This window comes from Manacus vitellinus, unplaced genomic scaffold (assembly GCF_001715985.3).
Source record: "Manacus vitellinus isolate BGI_N305 unplaced genomic scaffold, ASM171598v3 scaffold_5_pilon, whole genome shotgun sequence".
NCBI lineage: Eukaryota > Metazoa > Chordata > Aves > Passeriformes > Pipridae > Manacus > Manacus vitellinus.
In genome coordinates this window covers 14,176,347-14,193,720 of record NW_021940682.1, presented here as the reverse complement: position 1 = coordinate 14,193,720, position 17,374 = coordinate 14,176,347, and the positions used below count along the sequence as shown (strand labels likewise).

Below are 17,374 nucleotides of genomic sequence, written 5' to 3'. Positions count from 1 at the left end.
ATCCAGACTCAGCCCTTGCTAAGCAGAGGGACCTATGTGGGATATGTATGTTGACATTCAGCATCTATTTGTCTTGAGATACTGCTTTGCCTGTATGCAAGGCTGCTGGTGTTGTACTTTGTTTCTCTTGGCCTTGTCTCTGCTAATGAGATGTATTTCCTGATCACTGCTATTTCCCGATTTTTTTTCTTGGCAAGGTGCCTGGTTACTGCGGAATCTGCATGAGCCAGGATGTCCTCTTCTGCTCTCCTGCTGGGCTAGAGAAGCAGATATAATTGCTGTGATTCCTTTAGCTTGGTAATGGGACACTGCAGCTGGCAGCTTACACCTTTCCCTCTCCCCTCCTCCCTCCAGGGCAAGTTGGAGATTGAAAGACCTTTGCCTTTTTGGAGAGCATGTTGTGACTTATTGTTTTGGATATTGTTAAATGCAGATCAGCTGTGGGTTTATTCCGCCATCATGATTAGCTCATATATAAGCCTTCTACCCACCCCTTTTCTGCTTTTCCTGTAAGCTCATAATGTGATCCACAGTGTCCTTGAAGCCAATACAGCAGCTTCACTGACAGCCCTGTGTGTTGGGTTGGATCTTAGGTGCAGCATTTCTAACACTGCAAAATCCAACCATACATTGCTTCTCACAACAATCTCCTGTTTCTGCTGAGAGGTCTGTTATGATTCTATGAACCATTATATGTATGTTTACATTTTCTTGTGGACTTTGTTCAGTGGGAAGCAGTATTACTAATCAAAGAAAGAAGAGAAACATTAAAAAGGAAGGCACATATTGTTCATTAGTGTAGGAAATGGCGAAAAAATAATCTTCATCTTGTGGGTTAAGCCCAAAAGTGTAATGGAAGTATATTGGCCTGAACTAACATAGATTTCCTGACTTCTTGTTCACACTGAAGAATATAGTAGCACAGTCATCTTTCACTTTAATCAACATCTGAAACATCTTTTTAGATGAAAAATATCAATTAAGAAGTACACCCATTTAGCTTTATAAATTTCATAGAAATGAGAGACCACTATTCCAGGCTAGAGGTCAAAGAAAGATTGAGCCAATGCTTAAACCTAAACAAACCATCTGTCTTCTTAGTGGCTTTTGCAAACTCTGTCCTTCTCTGCTAACAGGAAAAGTTGCTAAGCTAGGGATAAACACAGAAGACTACAAATTCATGACTAACTTCCACTGACAGGTTTTTGTACTCCTACCACAGAAGTTAAGATCGAATTTTACTGTTTACGGTCCCTCAAAGACGGAGTGAGGTTAAGGGGTTTAAACAAGGTATTTGCAATGTTCAAGTTCACATTACTATAGAAAAATCCATACAGTCTGCAAATGGTGCCAGGGTGCCAGTCTTGCTGATACTGGCTTCACTCATCTTGTTTTGAAGCTTTTCAATTAGCCCAAGTCCTGTAACTACCAAGGTGAACCCAATTCTGGTGTTTTGAAGTAAAATGTTTTCTTTCTTCCTGCCTTTAACTATCCCTCCCTCTTAGGAAAAGGATGTGGGAAGATATGCAATCTCCTTTCTATTCACTGTGCTAGTGAATAGCTAGAAGGCACTCACTTGAAACATCTAGCTTTGGGTTTCTGTAGGACAGCTGTTGATTCCCCAAGTTTGCTTTGTAGAAAAGAACTATGTAAACTCAATGGTCCCGGAATATCACCTAATTCAAATGATTATTTTTTAACCTTACCTTGTACCTCCACTTCTCCACAGACTTCTTACCACAAAGATAAGTTGCCAGATTGACCTAGAAACTGAAAGCCAGCACATTCATAGCTCAAGTCCCCAAAGGGAGATTAACTTAGCCTTCTTTTAAGGAGCCAGTAGAAGGAACAAGATCCTTAGCTGTTATAAATCGTTGCATTCCACTGAAGTCAAAGGATCTCTATTTGTTTACAGCCACCCAGAAACTGAATGAGTATTTCTGTTCTTGTCATACGTGTTCAATTGTGGCTCAGCATTTTGGCCACAGAGCAGGACTCCACTGAACATGCTGTACACTTTAAACTTGACATCTTAGACATAGATAAAGTTTTGTACGTTCTGATGTTGTCCTTTAACAACAGGAATCAGGAACCCTTGAACTAATGGTTTTCTCTCCCTTCTCATACTAGGCGAAACCCACTCCACTTTCACCTCATCGCAGATGCAATTGCCAAACAGATCCTGGCAACTCTGTTCCAGACATGGATGGTCCCTGCTGTGCGCATAGACTTCTATGATGCAGATGAGCTCAAGGTAAAGACAGACATACACAGGTGTTAATCATATACTTCTGATTTCATGTCATCCCTTTTTTATTAATCTCTTTTGCCTGGTGACTTGCAGGGGAGCAGTTGGCTAAAACATTCTCCCTGACTGAGACTAATTCCAACTCACATGACTGGAACTTCAGTTACACTTAACTAAAAGATGCTAAATGGCTAAAATCAAGGCAATTTCTCTGCTAATGGAATATGTTGTTTAGCAGCTTAGAATTTTACCTGCTGTTAAGAGGATTCTGGCTGTCCATCTAATCACATTCTGTTTTGCTAAGGAGACTTCTTGCTAGTAGCAATGGTGGAATCGTAAGTATCTTATTCAATAAGCCCAAGTCTTTATTGAAAACACTCAACTGCCTTGCATTCCTTAAGCATGGATCTGTAACACCATAAGTACATATACTCGTGTGTACACTCGTATACAAGGTATCAATACTATAGTTCAAAACAGCTACCTTTTTTTATCTGGATGCCCTTTCAAAAGGAACAAATATGAAAAGAGTTCCAAGAAGGGGAAAAAGTCACTTACTCAAAACATAAAGTAATTATCTTTTCATAGTTACAAAGTTTAAATTAGAACATGAAGGCACAGCACTGATTTTGAGCTGCATGTTTTTGAGCTGTGGAGGTAGAATGAAGTATTCAGATTTTAGCATTTGGAGTTGGTGGCAATAAGTATGATTTATCAGACTGTTCTGAACAGCACCCTGAAACAAGGAAAAAAACAAGATTTAGCAAATTGCTGTACTAATTAAGGGGTAAGCTCCATATTGTAGATCTTAAATACAAAAAGGTTTCAGAAGAGATGGAAAAGGGAAAAAATGATCCTTGAGAAAAATACTTTGTTTCTAACTGGTTTCATTTTTTGTGGTTCTTCTACATGAAGCCATAAGCTGATATTAACCTAATTAGCCAGAGATCTCCCTTCTGTTCTTTATAGCTTCATAGCAAGGGGGAGGTTTGTTCTTATAAATCTTGTACATGTCTGTGTTACATGTGCTTTTCTGCAAATTGTAGGGCTTTTAATTAGCCTCTCAGCTGGGGAAGACAGACCTCTCAGTGTTTTCCTTCTTGTCATTTGGGTACCGTCCAATCTAGTTCAGTAAATAATAACCAAGAGAGCTTACTTCAGTTATCCCCAACTTGCTGATTTACGGGTAAAGCTCTGTGCAAATAGGAGCCTAAAGAGCAAACTCTTGTTTTGTCCCTCTGTCTTCACACAACCTTAATTTTTATACAATCAGTGACCTAAATTAACACTTGGCTGTTTTGCATGTAACCCATAGGATTTAGGTTGAGGAAGCTTTCACACTGGATGGAAGTACTGATGCATATATACATCTTTCCAGGTTTGCCACTCTTGTTCAGGGCTCATACTGCATACCAAGCAATTTCCCTTATTTCAGTAGCCAAGAAACACAATATGTAGTGCTCAGCATAGGTGAATGTGATAGACACTGCCAAAGGAGAGCAAAGAGCTGTAAACATAAATGGAGTTTTAAAAAGCCAGGTATGATGCTGGCTCATATCCAAATCATTCTGCAAGTTTTAGCAAAGAAGACAGAGGAGCTGTTTACAGACAGCTGTAGGAGCTCATCTCATTTGTTTCCTACATAGCCTCTAGAGAGGATTTAATGATTGGTTTGGGTTCATGTATTTCACCTGTACTCTTGGGAGCTATATTATGCTGGCTGGTGTTAAGAAAACACAGAGCTGAGGCTAGAATGTTTACTAGGAAGTCTGTCTTTCTCTGAAGTCATCTCTGAATCCACTGGTACAGTATATATTATGTTTCACTTTAAATGAGCCTCCATAGTTCTTTTTAAAACATGTAATCAATGCCATTTCCTGACATTTAAAAGGATTTAGACTGAAAAATAGCATGAGAATTTTCTGCTTAGCTTTTGTTCACCAATGTTCAGTTGTTTTGGAACACATTTTAGTTGCTACAAAAAACATTTTATTTCATGTTTGTTTTTTTCTCATTGGATATGTATGAGCTTCCAGCCTCTTCCTTCTAATGCACCAGGAGCTGGCATGTTACTTTAAGCCCTTAAGTCCTGGGAAAAATCCTGCTTCTACTCCTGTTTCCACTCAAACAGTGGAAGGGAGCACCTAATATTAGATCCTCCATAAATAGTATGGATGCTTTTTTGTTTTCAAGTAGCTATTTAGAATTGGGGCTACAGTTTCCACTAGTGTATTAGTTTTTTAAAAGGCAGAATTTGGAGACTAAAATGTTTGGCAATGTTTCTTAAAATATCCTGCAGTTCTTAAAAATGCATACTGTTTAGCTTAGAGTTAGAGCAACCAGTGTCCTGAAAGGAGGTGTAGAAAATTGGGCTCAGCTGTGGCTGTTGTTTTCTCTCAAGTTATAGAGGAAAACTGGAGGCTTCACTGCAAGAAAGAGAAGACAAGGTACCTCTGATTATATCATAATTTATAGGGCCAACAAACCAAGATATCTACTTTGCTGCTGTGAATTAAGCATGTCAGATGTTCCTTTTAAAATTTAGAGAAGAGTTTTTTTTCCTTTTGCAAGGTGACACAGCTGTTCATGTTGCACCAGGAAGAGCCTATGTTCATTCTCTCCCTAAAAGCAGGTGCTGCTGAACTAACAGCAACCTGCTTGGAAGAGGGATGGAGCACAGAAAAGAATGGCCGAGGAAAGGCGTATCTTTGTTTGAGGCACGTGATAAGGGATGGGGTAGAAGGGGGAGAGACTTGACTTTGGAGCTGAGCCAAGATAACATTTCCAGCAGAAGGGTCAGACACAACTGAGATGGGAGCTTGCTGGATATATTTCTTTAAACCAATTAGTCTGAGGTTTTTAGCAGCCAGTTCTACTAAGATGATCGTTAACCTCCCCCAACATAACTTGGCCGGTCTCCTTGCCAATAACCACAAGGGAGATAGGTTGGTGCTTAAAAGCTCTCCCTCAACTTGCAAGCTGTTCAGATTGTGAACTCTCTCCCATTAACTAATCTTGCAACATGCACTTAGTAGTCAGCAATAAGCATCCTTGAAGTATGGGCAGCTGATAATGGTGCCAGTAATTGAGCTATTCCATAGCTACAGACTTCATTCTTGTTCTACTCAGTATGGCCCACTGTAGTGGGTTTGTGTAGTTAAATAACTCTTCCAAATTTATGTGGTCACATGCGGCTGTGACTACAAACTAGACGGTTACTTGGCAATGTAGATTCACTTTATGGTGATCACTTTAGTCATGTTATTCAACTTGGATCCTAATGCAGTAGATGTATCTATTACAGCAATGCATCCCAAAAAATAACTGGAAACCGAAAATTGTCTTCTTTGAACATTAAAAGAGAAAAACATACCTGTGAAACATTTATCTAAAAGACACATTACAGCTGTGAATTGCACATATCAGGCTGCAGGATATTGTGATTTTTTTCAGTTCAGTCTTACATGAAGAAACTCTAAAACAAACTATTGAAGATGTGCAGCATGAGAACTGGCTTCTGCACTTCATTGTTTAACATGAAATCTCATGTCAGTTCACTCACAAGGAGGTATAAGCATTAAACCCATTGTGATCCGCATTGTACCAGAGCAGAAGGAACAGCTGATAAAGCAGTACTGTATGTGTGATGGGTGGAATACAGATGAGGAAGGTTTGCTTTCCCAGATGTTGCCTGACAGACTGATGACAACATGACGTGGGCTGAAGAAAGCAGAAGGGAGAATGGGCAGTTGCTGTGAGTAAATCTTGATGGCCCAGATAAACATAGTCTCTTCATCACTGATAAAGCAGAAAAGCCATGTCCTTTAAATAGTTTAGCCCACAAATGTGCTGCATTTGTTGATTTATGAACTTAAGGGGATGGTGAATGGGTTTTTGTAGTAGATGAGCACTTGACCTTAAAATGAAATGTGTGTAAAGCTCCCTACTTTGCTGCATATGTGGACAATATTCCAGCTTTTGCTGTTCCTGGATACAGAAGTCCACAAATCTGACTACCAGCGCTACATTAGGTGATTTCATATCAGAAATGTTGTAGTCTGCGCAGTCAGTCAAAAACAGTGGTCTGATCCAGAGAGCAAAACCAAGCTGGGACAATGCATAGCATAAAGATCACATAACTGTAGGCCTTTATTTAATTATGAGTCATTTCTTAGCCACTTCCATCTGAACTGTGAAGGCAGTTCACTAGGTCAGTCGTTGACATCATTTGGATAGATAGATGGGCAAGGGCTGTGAGATCTAAGCAGAAAAATAAAGTTTAATTCTTTATTTATAATCATAGTGTAGCTGAGTCTCAGAGCTGTGCTTGTGTGCACTCCCAATGTGCTTAAATTCCCAGAGTGGTCCAGGAACTCCCAGGCTTGTCGTCTGCATAGGTGAGATAAAGGGCTGGTTTGAGACAGCAGACCAAGTTGAAACTAGGTGATTGATTGGACTGCTGGCCATCTGCACAAGAAGTATTTGACAGCTTGTTACAAGAGCTATCCCAGTGGGAATTTCAGACAGTTCTTGAGATTTCCCAGGCAGACCCTGCTGTGCCTAGACCGATTTGTATGCTTAAGCATGTCGATTAACATCCTGGGTGAAGATTCTGGTTGTCCCAGATATTCACAGGCAGTTCCTGCAGCAAAGTTAATCAATTGTATAAGGGTAAGACAATCAATAGAAACAGTTCCTGCATGTGTAGAAATAATCATGTAGGACAATCTTTTGTACATGCCTAAGATAGGACATGTTTTGTATATAGGTTAAGGTAATCTATATCAATGCATTATGCATGTCTTGCAGTGGTCACGTAGGACCACATGCCAGCTGGATTACAAAACTTAGACAGAAACATGTTTTAGGGAGTCTCACTCAATCCAACTAAGATGACCCTGCAAGGACCCTTACTACAGAGATTCTCTTTACCATCCAGACAGCAACCAAGTGTCCTTTCTAGCACATTGTCTTGCCAATACAAGAATTATTCTAAGTCAGCATCCTGTTAGCTGTTTTATAATATTCTCTATGTGTAAATGCCTTTGCAGCAAATTACACTAAACGCATCTCAAATGCCATGAAATCTTTGGCTACCAGTAGAAGCTTTTCCAATGAATGATAGCATAGATAGGGCTGTATGTATTGTACATTGCCATATACCAATTTTGGAACCATGGTCAAGCAAATACTTCCAACAGAATGGCAGATACCACCTGCTGAACATGGGAGAGAGGGACCTCACTGGCAATTGGGAAGATGTGAGAGTGTATTTGATAAACAGATTATTAGCTTGTTGTTTTTCACACCAGCTGCATAGGGTGACAACAATAGCAGTGTTGACAAAGCCTTGAACAACAAAACTGACCAGCATTCTCCTGCATTCCATCATCTTCCTGGTCAAGCAGTTGCACTGGATATTGCAGAAGTAGCCATCCATAACAATTTATTTCAGGATAATGGTGACTAACCCCTAACTAATACAGGTTTTAACAGTTAGACTGTATTTGTGTTGCACTGCATGCAGATTATATATTGCTTAAGGGCAGTGCATGTTTATTTATCTGTTAAGTAGTTCACTGTATGCCTCAGAGGCAAACATACAAAGTTATAAAGCAGAAGTACATTACTTTCCTTCCTTTCTTTTCCACTTCATATGCAAGATCTAATTGCTATTAATGCAATACAGAATGAGAAACACAGCATCTGTTAATGTTTACATTCATTTACACAGTGGTAAGTATTCAATTAAAGTGTTTCTACAGCACTGAGGTGTTGATCAAATACTGTTACAAGTTACAGTGGGCTTGGAATGCTCCTGTATTTCATTGGTCTTTCTGTAAACTGGCCTAGTGCACATCAGTGAAATAATAGGCATACACTGCTGTTTCTTCCTGCCTTTTCCCTTTCTCTTTAATTTTTTTTTAATATGCAAATTTAATATTTTGAAAACCAAAGTCTATAATCAAAACATTGTACAGATTTTTATAACTTGCATGGCTTAGTTTTAGATTTGAATTTCCACATTATAATTGAGACTTTGTGTATTTGCTAATGAACATACTGAATACCAGAGACATGAAGTTTCAGGTGATAAAATATGCTTGTGGTTGTGACACAATGATACCATGTTAAGAACAGGGTCTTTTATCCATAGTTTTAAATACACAACTGGACATTAACAGACCAGGTTTTGTAAGCCAAGATATTTTCCTTTAGACTGTTTGGAAGGAAATGAGTATCTACCAAGAAACAGATAGCAATTCAAAGTCCCCAGCACAGTGGAACCTTTGTGAACTGGTCAGAATCTATCCGTGCAGAGTGAGTAGCCTAAGCCAAACTTCCTCTGCCCTCCCAGTCCCTCTTCTGCACAAAAAAGAAAAAAGCCATGCAACATTAACAGACTATTATTTAAATGTGTTTTCTGTTATTATTCAGACCTAGAACATGAAGAAAGCAATTTTACATAAAATCAAACTGGTTCTTAGAATTCTGCCTATTCTAAACAGGTAGTCATGAAAGAATGCTGCGGAAACCGGTGGGGCTGGTCAGAAATTGGTCATAGTGCCATTTCTGACTTCCAGCAGTTGTCATCTGCTTAGTGACATCTAGCTTTCATGAGCAGCATCACCTCTAACTTTGTGGAAGGAGGCAAGATACCAAATGTGGAGTAGCTTTTTGCAGATTTTTACGTCATTTCTCTTTGGATTTACAAATGTTATCAGTTAATTTGAAATTTGGAGTTTGGTATACTGAGATGAAGCCCGATGTGATGCAAGAAGGCGCAGTACTTCTGGGCCTCTTTCGAGGGTCCCAGTCTGCCTACTGTGTTGTGCAGTGCTTCTGCTATTCCAAAAGAAAGCCTCATGCCTACCTTTGTAAACCTCTTATATTTTCCTGCTGTTGCTGGTGCTTTGAAAAAACATTGAAGTTCTTGGTTAGTTTTATAACTTATTTCTAATTGTTGTAGGCTTCTCCGTAGCTCCACCTTTTTCTCGCTTCTGGGGAAGCACAGTACAGTTGTTCTGTATTACCTCCACCAGGAAGCCAGCGTAGCTGCTCTTTGTAACATATGTGAAGTGACAAATAAGGAGCCAACTCCCTTCCACTTACATCACCCACATTCGTATCATAGTAGCTGACTGTGACATTTCAATAGCAAGGATTTCTGTTTGGCATTCAGCTTCTTAAACATTGCTCATTGCAGCAACATGTGCTGCACCTCCAGGGAAGGCAATTTTAGCAGAGAATGAGAAAAAGATGAATAACTGCACATGAGATTTTGCAAAAATTATTCAGTTTGACAAAAATTAAAAAAGGTGCCCTGGAAAAAAAAGAAAAAAAGGCACAGTGTCTCGAACCAACTCCTGCAACTATTATTTGTCCTATGCATCCCCATTACATGAATATCCCTATTTTCTTAGAACGTTATCATCCATCCATGAGAAATAAAAACATTTTGCTGTCCTAACCTTGGACATGCAGAAATTGTTTTAACACTTTGATCTACATGAGGGGTGTGGGTTGTTTATCCCTTGTACTTGCTGGAGAGAGTTTATGGTCATCCTGTGCTCCACCACAATTTTTTTTCTTGGTACTAGAGATAAAAAGCTGGGAAGATATATAATGACTAGATCTTAGATGGTCTTAGATCTTAATGGCTTTTCACTTGCTCACAAGGACACCTCCCTGTCAAAGGGCATTCGATTACTGATAGAAGAATAGCAGTGACTGTTCAGGGCATTCCTAGTCAGGTTCAGTATTGATGTGAGAATCTTCCCAGAACATTTAGTGATTCTTGCTTTTAGATTTACGAAGAACTGACCTATATGTATTTCTATGTCTGACTGATAAGCTGAAAAAAGATAGCAGGCTAAAAGGACTCCAAGAATATTCTTGATTCACCACCAGGGAGCTGAAAATATTAGAATTCATAAAGTACTTGGTGTTGTCTTGTTTCTGAGAAACAAGTGAGATTCAGGGAAGTGTTGCACGGAAGTTCAGATGTGAGCTACTTCCCATGGAGTGGTTCAGCAGGCAGTGTAGGCACAAAGTATTCTGAAGAACTAGGGCTGACATAGTCATTCTTGTGGTGAAAAATGATGTTCATCTTATCTAGGCACACCTTTTTGTATGACCCTTTTTCTTAGCACTGGATGGAAATGACAAGCCATGCTGTGTACCTGACATAGCACAAGAGCACATTGAAGTCAGTCTTCTGATAGGTCTTCATAAATCATCTCAGTCTGGGTAAGGGTGTTCAGGCTGATTCAGACTTTGAGTACTTGCTAACATTCTTAATGAGATACCATTGGTGGTACCTCTTCTTGAGTCAACTTGATGTGAGAACATTTAAATTTCTAAATTGGGAAATTTCCTTTCTCTCAGTGGAGATACCACTTTGCAGATCAAACTGACTTAATCCTGCAGAAGTTTCATTCTTTGAGTTTAAGTTGATGGTGTCTAGGTCTCACCCTTTCAGAAACAAAGATGAAAACTGAGTAGTGTTTTGATCACTGATAGTTTTTCCAAATACTCCTCCATTATTTCAGGTTTGACTGCTTTCACAGCTGAGTGGATTCCACAGTTTTTAGCTGATACAGATGAAAGCCTATAAAATAGCTCCATCTGTATTGTTTTAATCAGGCATTTAGGATCTGTATTCACCTGGAATTATGGTGACACTGATGGTCTTAGCCCTTACATCAGATGTTTCAAGAAGTGTAAGAGATACACACCTGCTACATGGACACTTCCTCTAAACACTGCTCATGCAAATTAACTGTTTTCTGAAGTATTTGACAATATTTAACTAGAACCTAGGCAATAAACTAGAGACATGTCATGATCTTAAAGTTCAGTATTTCTTGCTTCGAAGGAGCCCAGCTTTCCAAATAATGTCTTTATTTTCTTCTGATTGTTTTTCTAGTTAGTGCTGCATTGTTTGAGAGACATCTTAGCTCTTTCTAATAACAAAGAAAAAGAACACTTCCCCCCCACCAGTCACATTCACTGCTTCTTATACTAGGTTATTGTTAGTTTTGCTTGTTCGTAATTGTAATACATTTTATTCTTTATTATCCTTTTTATTCCAGATGTGTTCCTGGAGCTTTTTAGTCCCCAGGAGTTTTGATCTATTGTAATACTTACCATTGGAGAAAAGAACACTGCTTCGCGTAATTTTTGTTCTCTTGAAGAAATAATTGCGATATAAGAAATTCCATTCACCTGGCCTCCAACCCTGCAGGATGGAGGATGATTTATTTTCCTGCAAATTCTTTGCTTTTTCTGAAAATAAGAGAACGAATAGTTCTTTATGGGATATAGCATTTATTCCACTAGCTGGATGTGTGTTCCACCCACTAATGGCCTCTTTTTTGGTACAGCATTTTCAGCTGTTGAAGTTTTACCATTCTTTCTTACTTTTAAGACAGAAAAAGTAAGAGCTTAGGTCTGGAGAGGGTTGATTTTACTGGTGAGATGCTGGATTGTGGGTCGAGATTTTCTTCGGAATAGAAGAATTAATCCTTTTTCTCATATATATTTGCTGTGTTTTGACTTCCTGTTACTATGTCAGAGACCTAATGGAAGCTACGTTCCCCACATAGTTTCCACAAATCATCCTAGGACATCAGGAAAAGGTTTTTCACTGAGAGGGATGTTGGTCACTGGAACCAACTTGGTGGCTCCCCAGGGTCACACCACCAAGATCTTGAACTCAGGTCATGAGACCAAGCCTGACAGAATTTAAGAAACATCTGGATGACCCTCTTAGTCATATGGTTTAGTTTTAGATCATCCTCTATGGAGCAGGGAGTCGGACTCGATGATCCTTATGGGTCATTCCAAATTGAGATATCCTATGGCTCTTTCTTATGTAACTCTGGCTGTTGCATTGAAGTACATATGGTTTTGTATGGATACAAACAGGACAAGATGTTTCAGTCTTAAACAGGTGAGAAGTCATTCCGTCAGTATTTTTGGGGTTTCGTTGGGGATTTTTGTGCACATGATAACTGATATTTTAGACCTTCAGTTTCCTGCCAGGCTTTACTCAGTTAGCAACAGGCACCATAACTGTTCTGCAGCCTTCTTTCATCATCCTTAAAAAAACGACTCTTGCACAAATTTTCCAGTAGGGAAAAAAATCCCACTTCAGATAAATTTTCATCACTGAGCTGAGGCTGTTTCTGTTCAGCATAATGTGTTTATGCACGATATGGTGTTGCTTTTTATTCTGAACAGTGAGTCTTGATGACACCTGTTTAATATCCTGACATCATGCAAAATACAGATTGGATGCCTCTGGACTTTGATCCCAAGAGCTGCATGGAAATTTGCTAGAACATATAATGGCTGCAGCTAATGTGCATGTATTTGCATAGTTAATAAAGTTAAAAAGCTGACAATGATAGTATTTTCATGGATTTGTATCTTCCCTGATGGATTAGTACAAAAAGCTTGTTGATTGAGTTCACTAGCAATTAAAGTGGGCAATTGATCTTTCTTATCTTTCCAAACAGATGAAGTGAGAAGGGCAGCCACAAGTTACTTTTCACCACTGGGCAAATTCTGGCCGGATCTACCTGTCAGTCAGCTTTTAGCAGAAAGCTCTGGCTTCCTGCCATTTTATCTAGACCAGCCTGTGTGTGTGTTTTCACTCATTCACTGACAGGAAGGAAAAATAAAAAAGGCGGTTTTATCTTATCTTCTAGGGAAGGCTTGAGCTTTTGCCTCTTCTAGAGAGGTAGGACTGGGAGGCTGGTGTCTGCCTGGTTATCACTGACCTCTCTTAGGATGGTCTGACTCTTGTAGGTCCTCCACCCTTGACCACCGCACTGGAAACAGTGTAGTTGAGGCCAAAGACCCCAAAGTAACAAGAAACAGGACTAACTGAGACTGGCCACACTCTTGTGTTCTGCAGTCTCGTCTTGCAAAAATGATTAGAGAAAAACAAAGAGGGCATTCAGCATTTTGGAGATAGCAAGAAACAGTGGAGAAAATTTAGAATTTCTCAAATCAGAGAGTAAAGAAAAAGACTCAAATGGGAACTGGCTGTTTGAGTTTGATGGGGCTAAGCAAGGTGGGAGGAAAGCCAGCCAAATACCTAAGGGGAGGGCAATGATCCTCAAAGCTCCCAGTAAGTGAATTATCTTTTGGCTATTCCTTTTCCAAAAAAAAGGTTTGGCTGAATGTCTTGTTACCTAAATGGCAGAAACAAAAAAAAAAAACAAACCATCAATTTTACTTTATATAACAGTCTGCAGTTTCATCCATATAAAGCACATTGGTTCCAAACATGGAGCATGGATGAGCTCTTGGCACCCTTAGTTAATTTTGTTATTAAGGAAGTTGTTTTGAAGAAGCATCCTTAAATCACGTTTTTCCCACTTGTCTGCCCTTTTTGTGCATGTGTGTATTAGTGAGAGACTTGGAAAGAAAGAAAAAAAAAGAAGAAAAACAATACTCAGCATCAGTCAGACTGTGTTATGGACTTTGCTACAGAGATGAGAATTAATTTGCAGTTATTCTCCTTTGTTGTATGCTGATGCTGATTTGGGAGGTTTTGTTTGTTCTGCATTTTTAATATCTAATCTTCCTTTCCAGTTGTTGCTTGCTCCATGGTTTCTGCATTTGCTCTACATTATCGAGGAACCAGAGGTTCAGATAATCATCCATTTCTATCTCAACCTTTTTGCTCACTGGTATTTGTATCCAAACTTGTTGCATGTATGTGTGGAAGATACCATCTGTTTCTTAAAGTGAAAGATGAGGCAGAATTCTATTAAAGTCACCAGTGCTTCTGTGATGAGTAAGAACAACAGCGGCAAAGGCCAGCAGAAATAGAAAAATAATTTTAGCAAAAATGTATAAATTCCCATCTCCTTACAGTTGTTTCTTATTGTGAGCTATTATTATTTCCTAAAATACTCAGGCACCAGAAATTCTGAATCTAGAAAACTTAACCAGCTTTGCTGGATTTCTGGTTTCCTTGACAACCATTCATATAAATAGTAAGGACTTGTTATGGAGGGGAATATCAGTATAATTGAAACCTGTGAATCACCCGGGAAAAAGCTAAATTCAAAGTTGAAGTTACAATTTATGCAGCAAACATTAACAGAAGAGACTGTTTTCATTTAAATAAAGCACTTCTGTTAATGTTTGCTGGATACCTGCTAGGATGGAGCAAAGGTAATGATTTTCCCAAGGTGAGATGCCAGAAGATTCCTTTTGGGTCTCCTCCTGAGGAAACTATTACAGGTGACAGTCACCTTTTTCTTCTCTTTGGTGACTTGGAATTTCTCTCTCTCTCGCTTCAGATTTTTCTTTTATTATTATTATTATTATCTTTAAAAAAGAAACACAGCTAGAGACAAGCATGAATGTTATACCCATATTTAAAAGTTAACCTGCTATTCCCCTCCTTTTAACCTGCTATTTCCCTCCTTTCTCAATGATTCAGTTAACCCAGCCTCAGCAACAATATATTGATATTACTCTCCTGCAAGCAAGATAGTGAGAAAGTCCCTGCCTGGAGTTTAAACACTGGGGGAGGTATAGTCAATGTGAAATGGGGAGGACTATCCTAGAACTTATCCTGATCTATGTTAGTGCTGCTGGAATTGTGACTCAGGTTTCAGGAATGTGGGGAAAGGTGTGGCAAATATTTACAGCAGATGAAGATTCACACAGATGAATCTGTGAAAAACAGTGATGAGAAAAACTGTCCATCAAGAAAACTGCTTTGTGCCAGCAAATCGATATTGTTTGTTTACCCCCTCTTTTTGGGCTTTGTGTTGCAAAAAAACCCTTAGTTATATGATAGCCATTAAAGTGGTGGCAGTATTTTCCTCCAGTTTAGAAACAAAATGAAAGACTTAAATAAAGGTCTTATGATTTAAAAAAACAATATCTTGCTACTTCTGGTGTTTGTAGTAGCAGCAAAGCACTAAGCAAGTAATGAAAAAGCTGTGAGAACAAGTTATCAGCTGTGTCTAGAAAGTTATTTATCCAATCTGAGGAAATAACAGTCTTTATTGTTATCTGATTCACACATCAGAATTTCCAGGGTTGTTTCCCACGCCTGGAACATGAATTTGGCTGGTTTTCCTTCACAGAGATCCCTTCTGCTCTATGTTCTTTCATCATGTAGATTGCACTGGTTTTCAGATCAGGGTCAGATACAATTCAGAACAATTCAGCTATGATTTGTACAGATTTACAACATTCTTCATGATTTTGCTGTGGCCTGGAAGTTTTGGTTTGTTTGCCTTTTTTTGAAGTTAGTATATCACCTGACTAATATAATCTTCAGGAAGATAGTGCCTATGTTGAAGAAAATAGATGATGAATACTTTCGGATACTTGCATTTCCATCAAGTCATTCATTACAAAGCCTAATTCACATTTTTGTCTATTTTAATCAGTATATTCTAGATGCCAGATACTTTTAATGGCAAAACCTGGCATGTCAGCTCTCAGGAGGCAAAATCTACAGACTGCCTTTTCAACATCCTCCAGGCTCTTCTGTTTTCTGGCTTCTATTTGCTGCTGGCTGTTTCCTTCCCCAGCACAGGGAATCTGCAGTTTGGGTGGTGGTGGGTTTGGTTCTTCTTGATCCCATTTATTAACCCATCTGTGAGAGGGGTGGGGGTGCATGCAAGTGGCACCTTCTGCCTTCAGGCTTGCTGTTTCCCAGCCTGGTGCTTCAACCCAGCCATCTGACCTACAGGCTCTTGCAAGATACTGGCCTTAGTGGTGCTTTTGTAAAGTTAGCTGAGCAACAAGGCTGTCTTTTATTTGGAGTGGGGATGGGGATACTATGTCATAGCTGTGGATTATTTTGATTGATTTTTTTTCCAAGCATATCTAGGAAGATGCAGTGAATGTAGTGACAAAACCAATATATTTTTGAGGGTTGCATATTTCCAGAGTAAAGTGTTTAAGGACATGCTGCCAAGCAAAACATTCCATCAGCCAAAATTCCATCTTACCACACTGAGCAAATGTGACCCAAATTAAACTGGTAGATAGCCGGGTCCAAAGAAACAGAAGTCATAAAGAAGCTGTGACACTCTGCAGCAGGATGTTGCTGAAAACTTATAGGACTTCAAAAACCAACCTAATTCATGAATGAAAAATCCACCAAAAGTTATTAATCAAAAAAATACCACCTATTGCTCCAAAATCTGTTGCAAATTGCTGCAGGGTGGGAGTATATATGGGGGCAGTATTGCTGTAGAATTTCCCTGGGTTTATATTCTTCAGTAGGCACCTGCCACCAGCCACTATCAGATGCCAGCTACTGAGCTCAATGGACTCTTGATCTGACAGGATACAGGCACCTTAAGTTGTTTGTCCTTCCATGTTGGTCACTGTCATTCTGTTCATGTTGTTATCAAATTTGCTTTCTGCTAAGTCTACAAGTCTCTATCCCTTTCAATGAGGCTCAAGTGGCCTGCCCTTGTATAGTTATTTAACTTACTATGGAGAGTCAGTACTTACCTGGGAAGCCTGGGCAAGTTTCCTCATCATTTATTTGTGGGGGAAAAAAGCATATTAAAATTTAAAAAAGAATAATCACACAATTCCCTAAAGAAGTACAGTATGACAGTTAAAGTCTGGCTGAATATATTTGTCATTACTTACTATAAGAGTTGTGCGTTGTGATCAAATGTGGAGGCAGCCAAACTCAAGTGTTTTTAAAAATAGAAATACCTAAATACATAGTCACTATACAATTTGTTCACAAGCAGGGAAAGAGCCACCATTTTCCCTTCTCTCAATCACAGAAACAGGGAAACAATTTAAAGCTGTATGTCTACATCAGACTTCTCTCTTAAAAATGGCACTTCTGCTAACTCTAATGAAAAAGTATACAGTGGTAGCAACTGTGAGAAAGCTGAGTTAGGTTGTGTACAAGAAGTTTTAGTCAGTGTTTTAGTCAGTTTTTCCCAGTGATAGAGCCCAGTTAGGGAAGACAACTTGCTGGTAAAGCATCCCTTAACATCAAGGCTGTTGCTTCCATTTCTCTGGCATTTACCAGAGTGATCAGTTATGTACTGCATGCAGACTCATGGGCATGTAATTTTTATATTAAAATAATTTAGATAATTTAGTGTA

At 39.1% G+C, this 17,374-nt stretch overlaps 1 protein-coding gene across 4 annotated transcripts in view; it reads left to right on the top strand.

The window, feature by feature from the left end:
• The window catches only part of LARGE1 (LARGE xylosyl- and glucuronyltransferase 1), a 279,282-nt gene that overhangs the window by 150,733 nt on the left and 111,175 nt on the right, over positions 1–17,374 (top strand). For all 4 annotated transcript variants that reach the window (XM_008931589.3, XM_018080646.1, XM_018080645.1 and 1 more), the window contains one exon: positions 2,131–2,254. In XM_008931589.3, the coding sequence (XP_008929837.1) occupies positions 2,131–2,254 (124 nt within the window). The remainder of the gene's footprint in view (positions 1–2,130; positions 2,255–17,374) is intronic.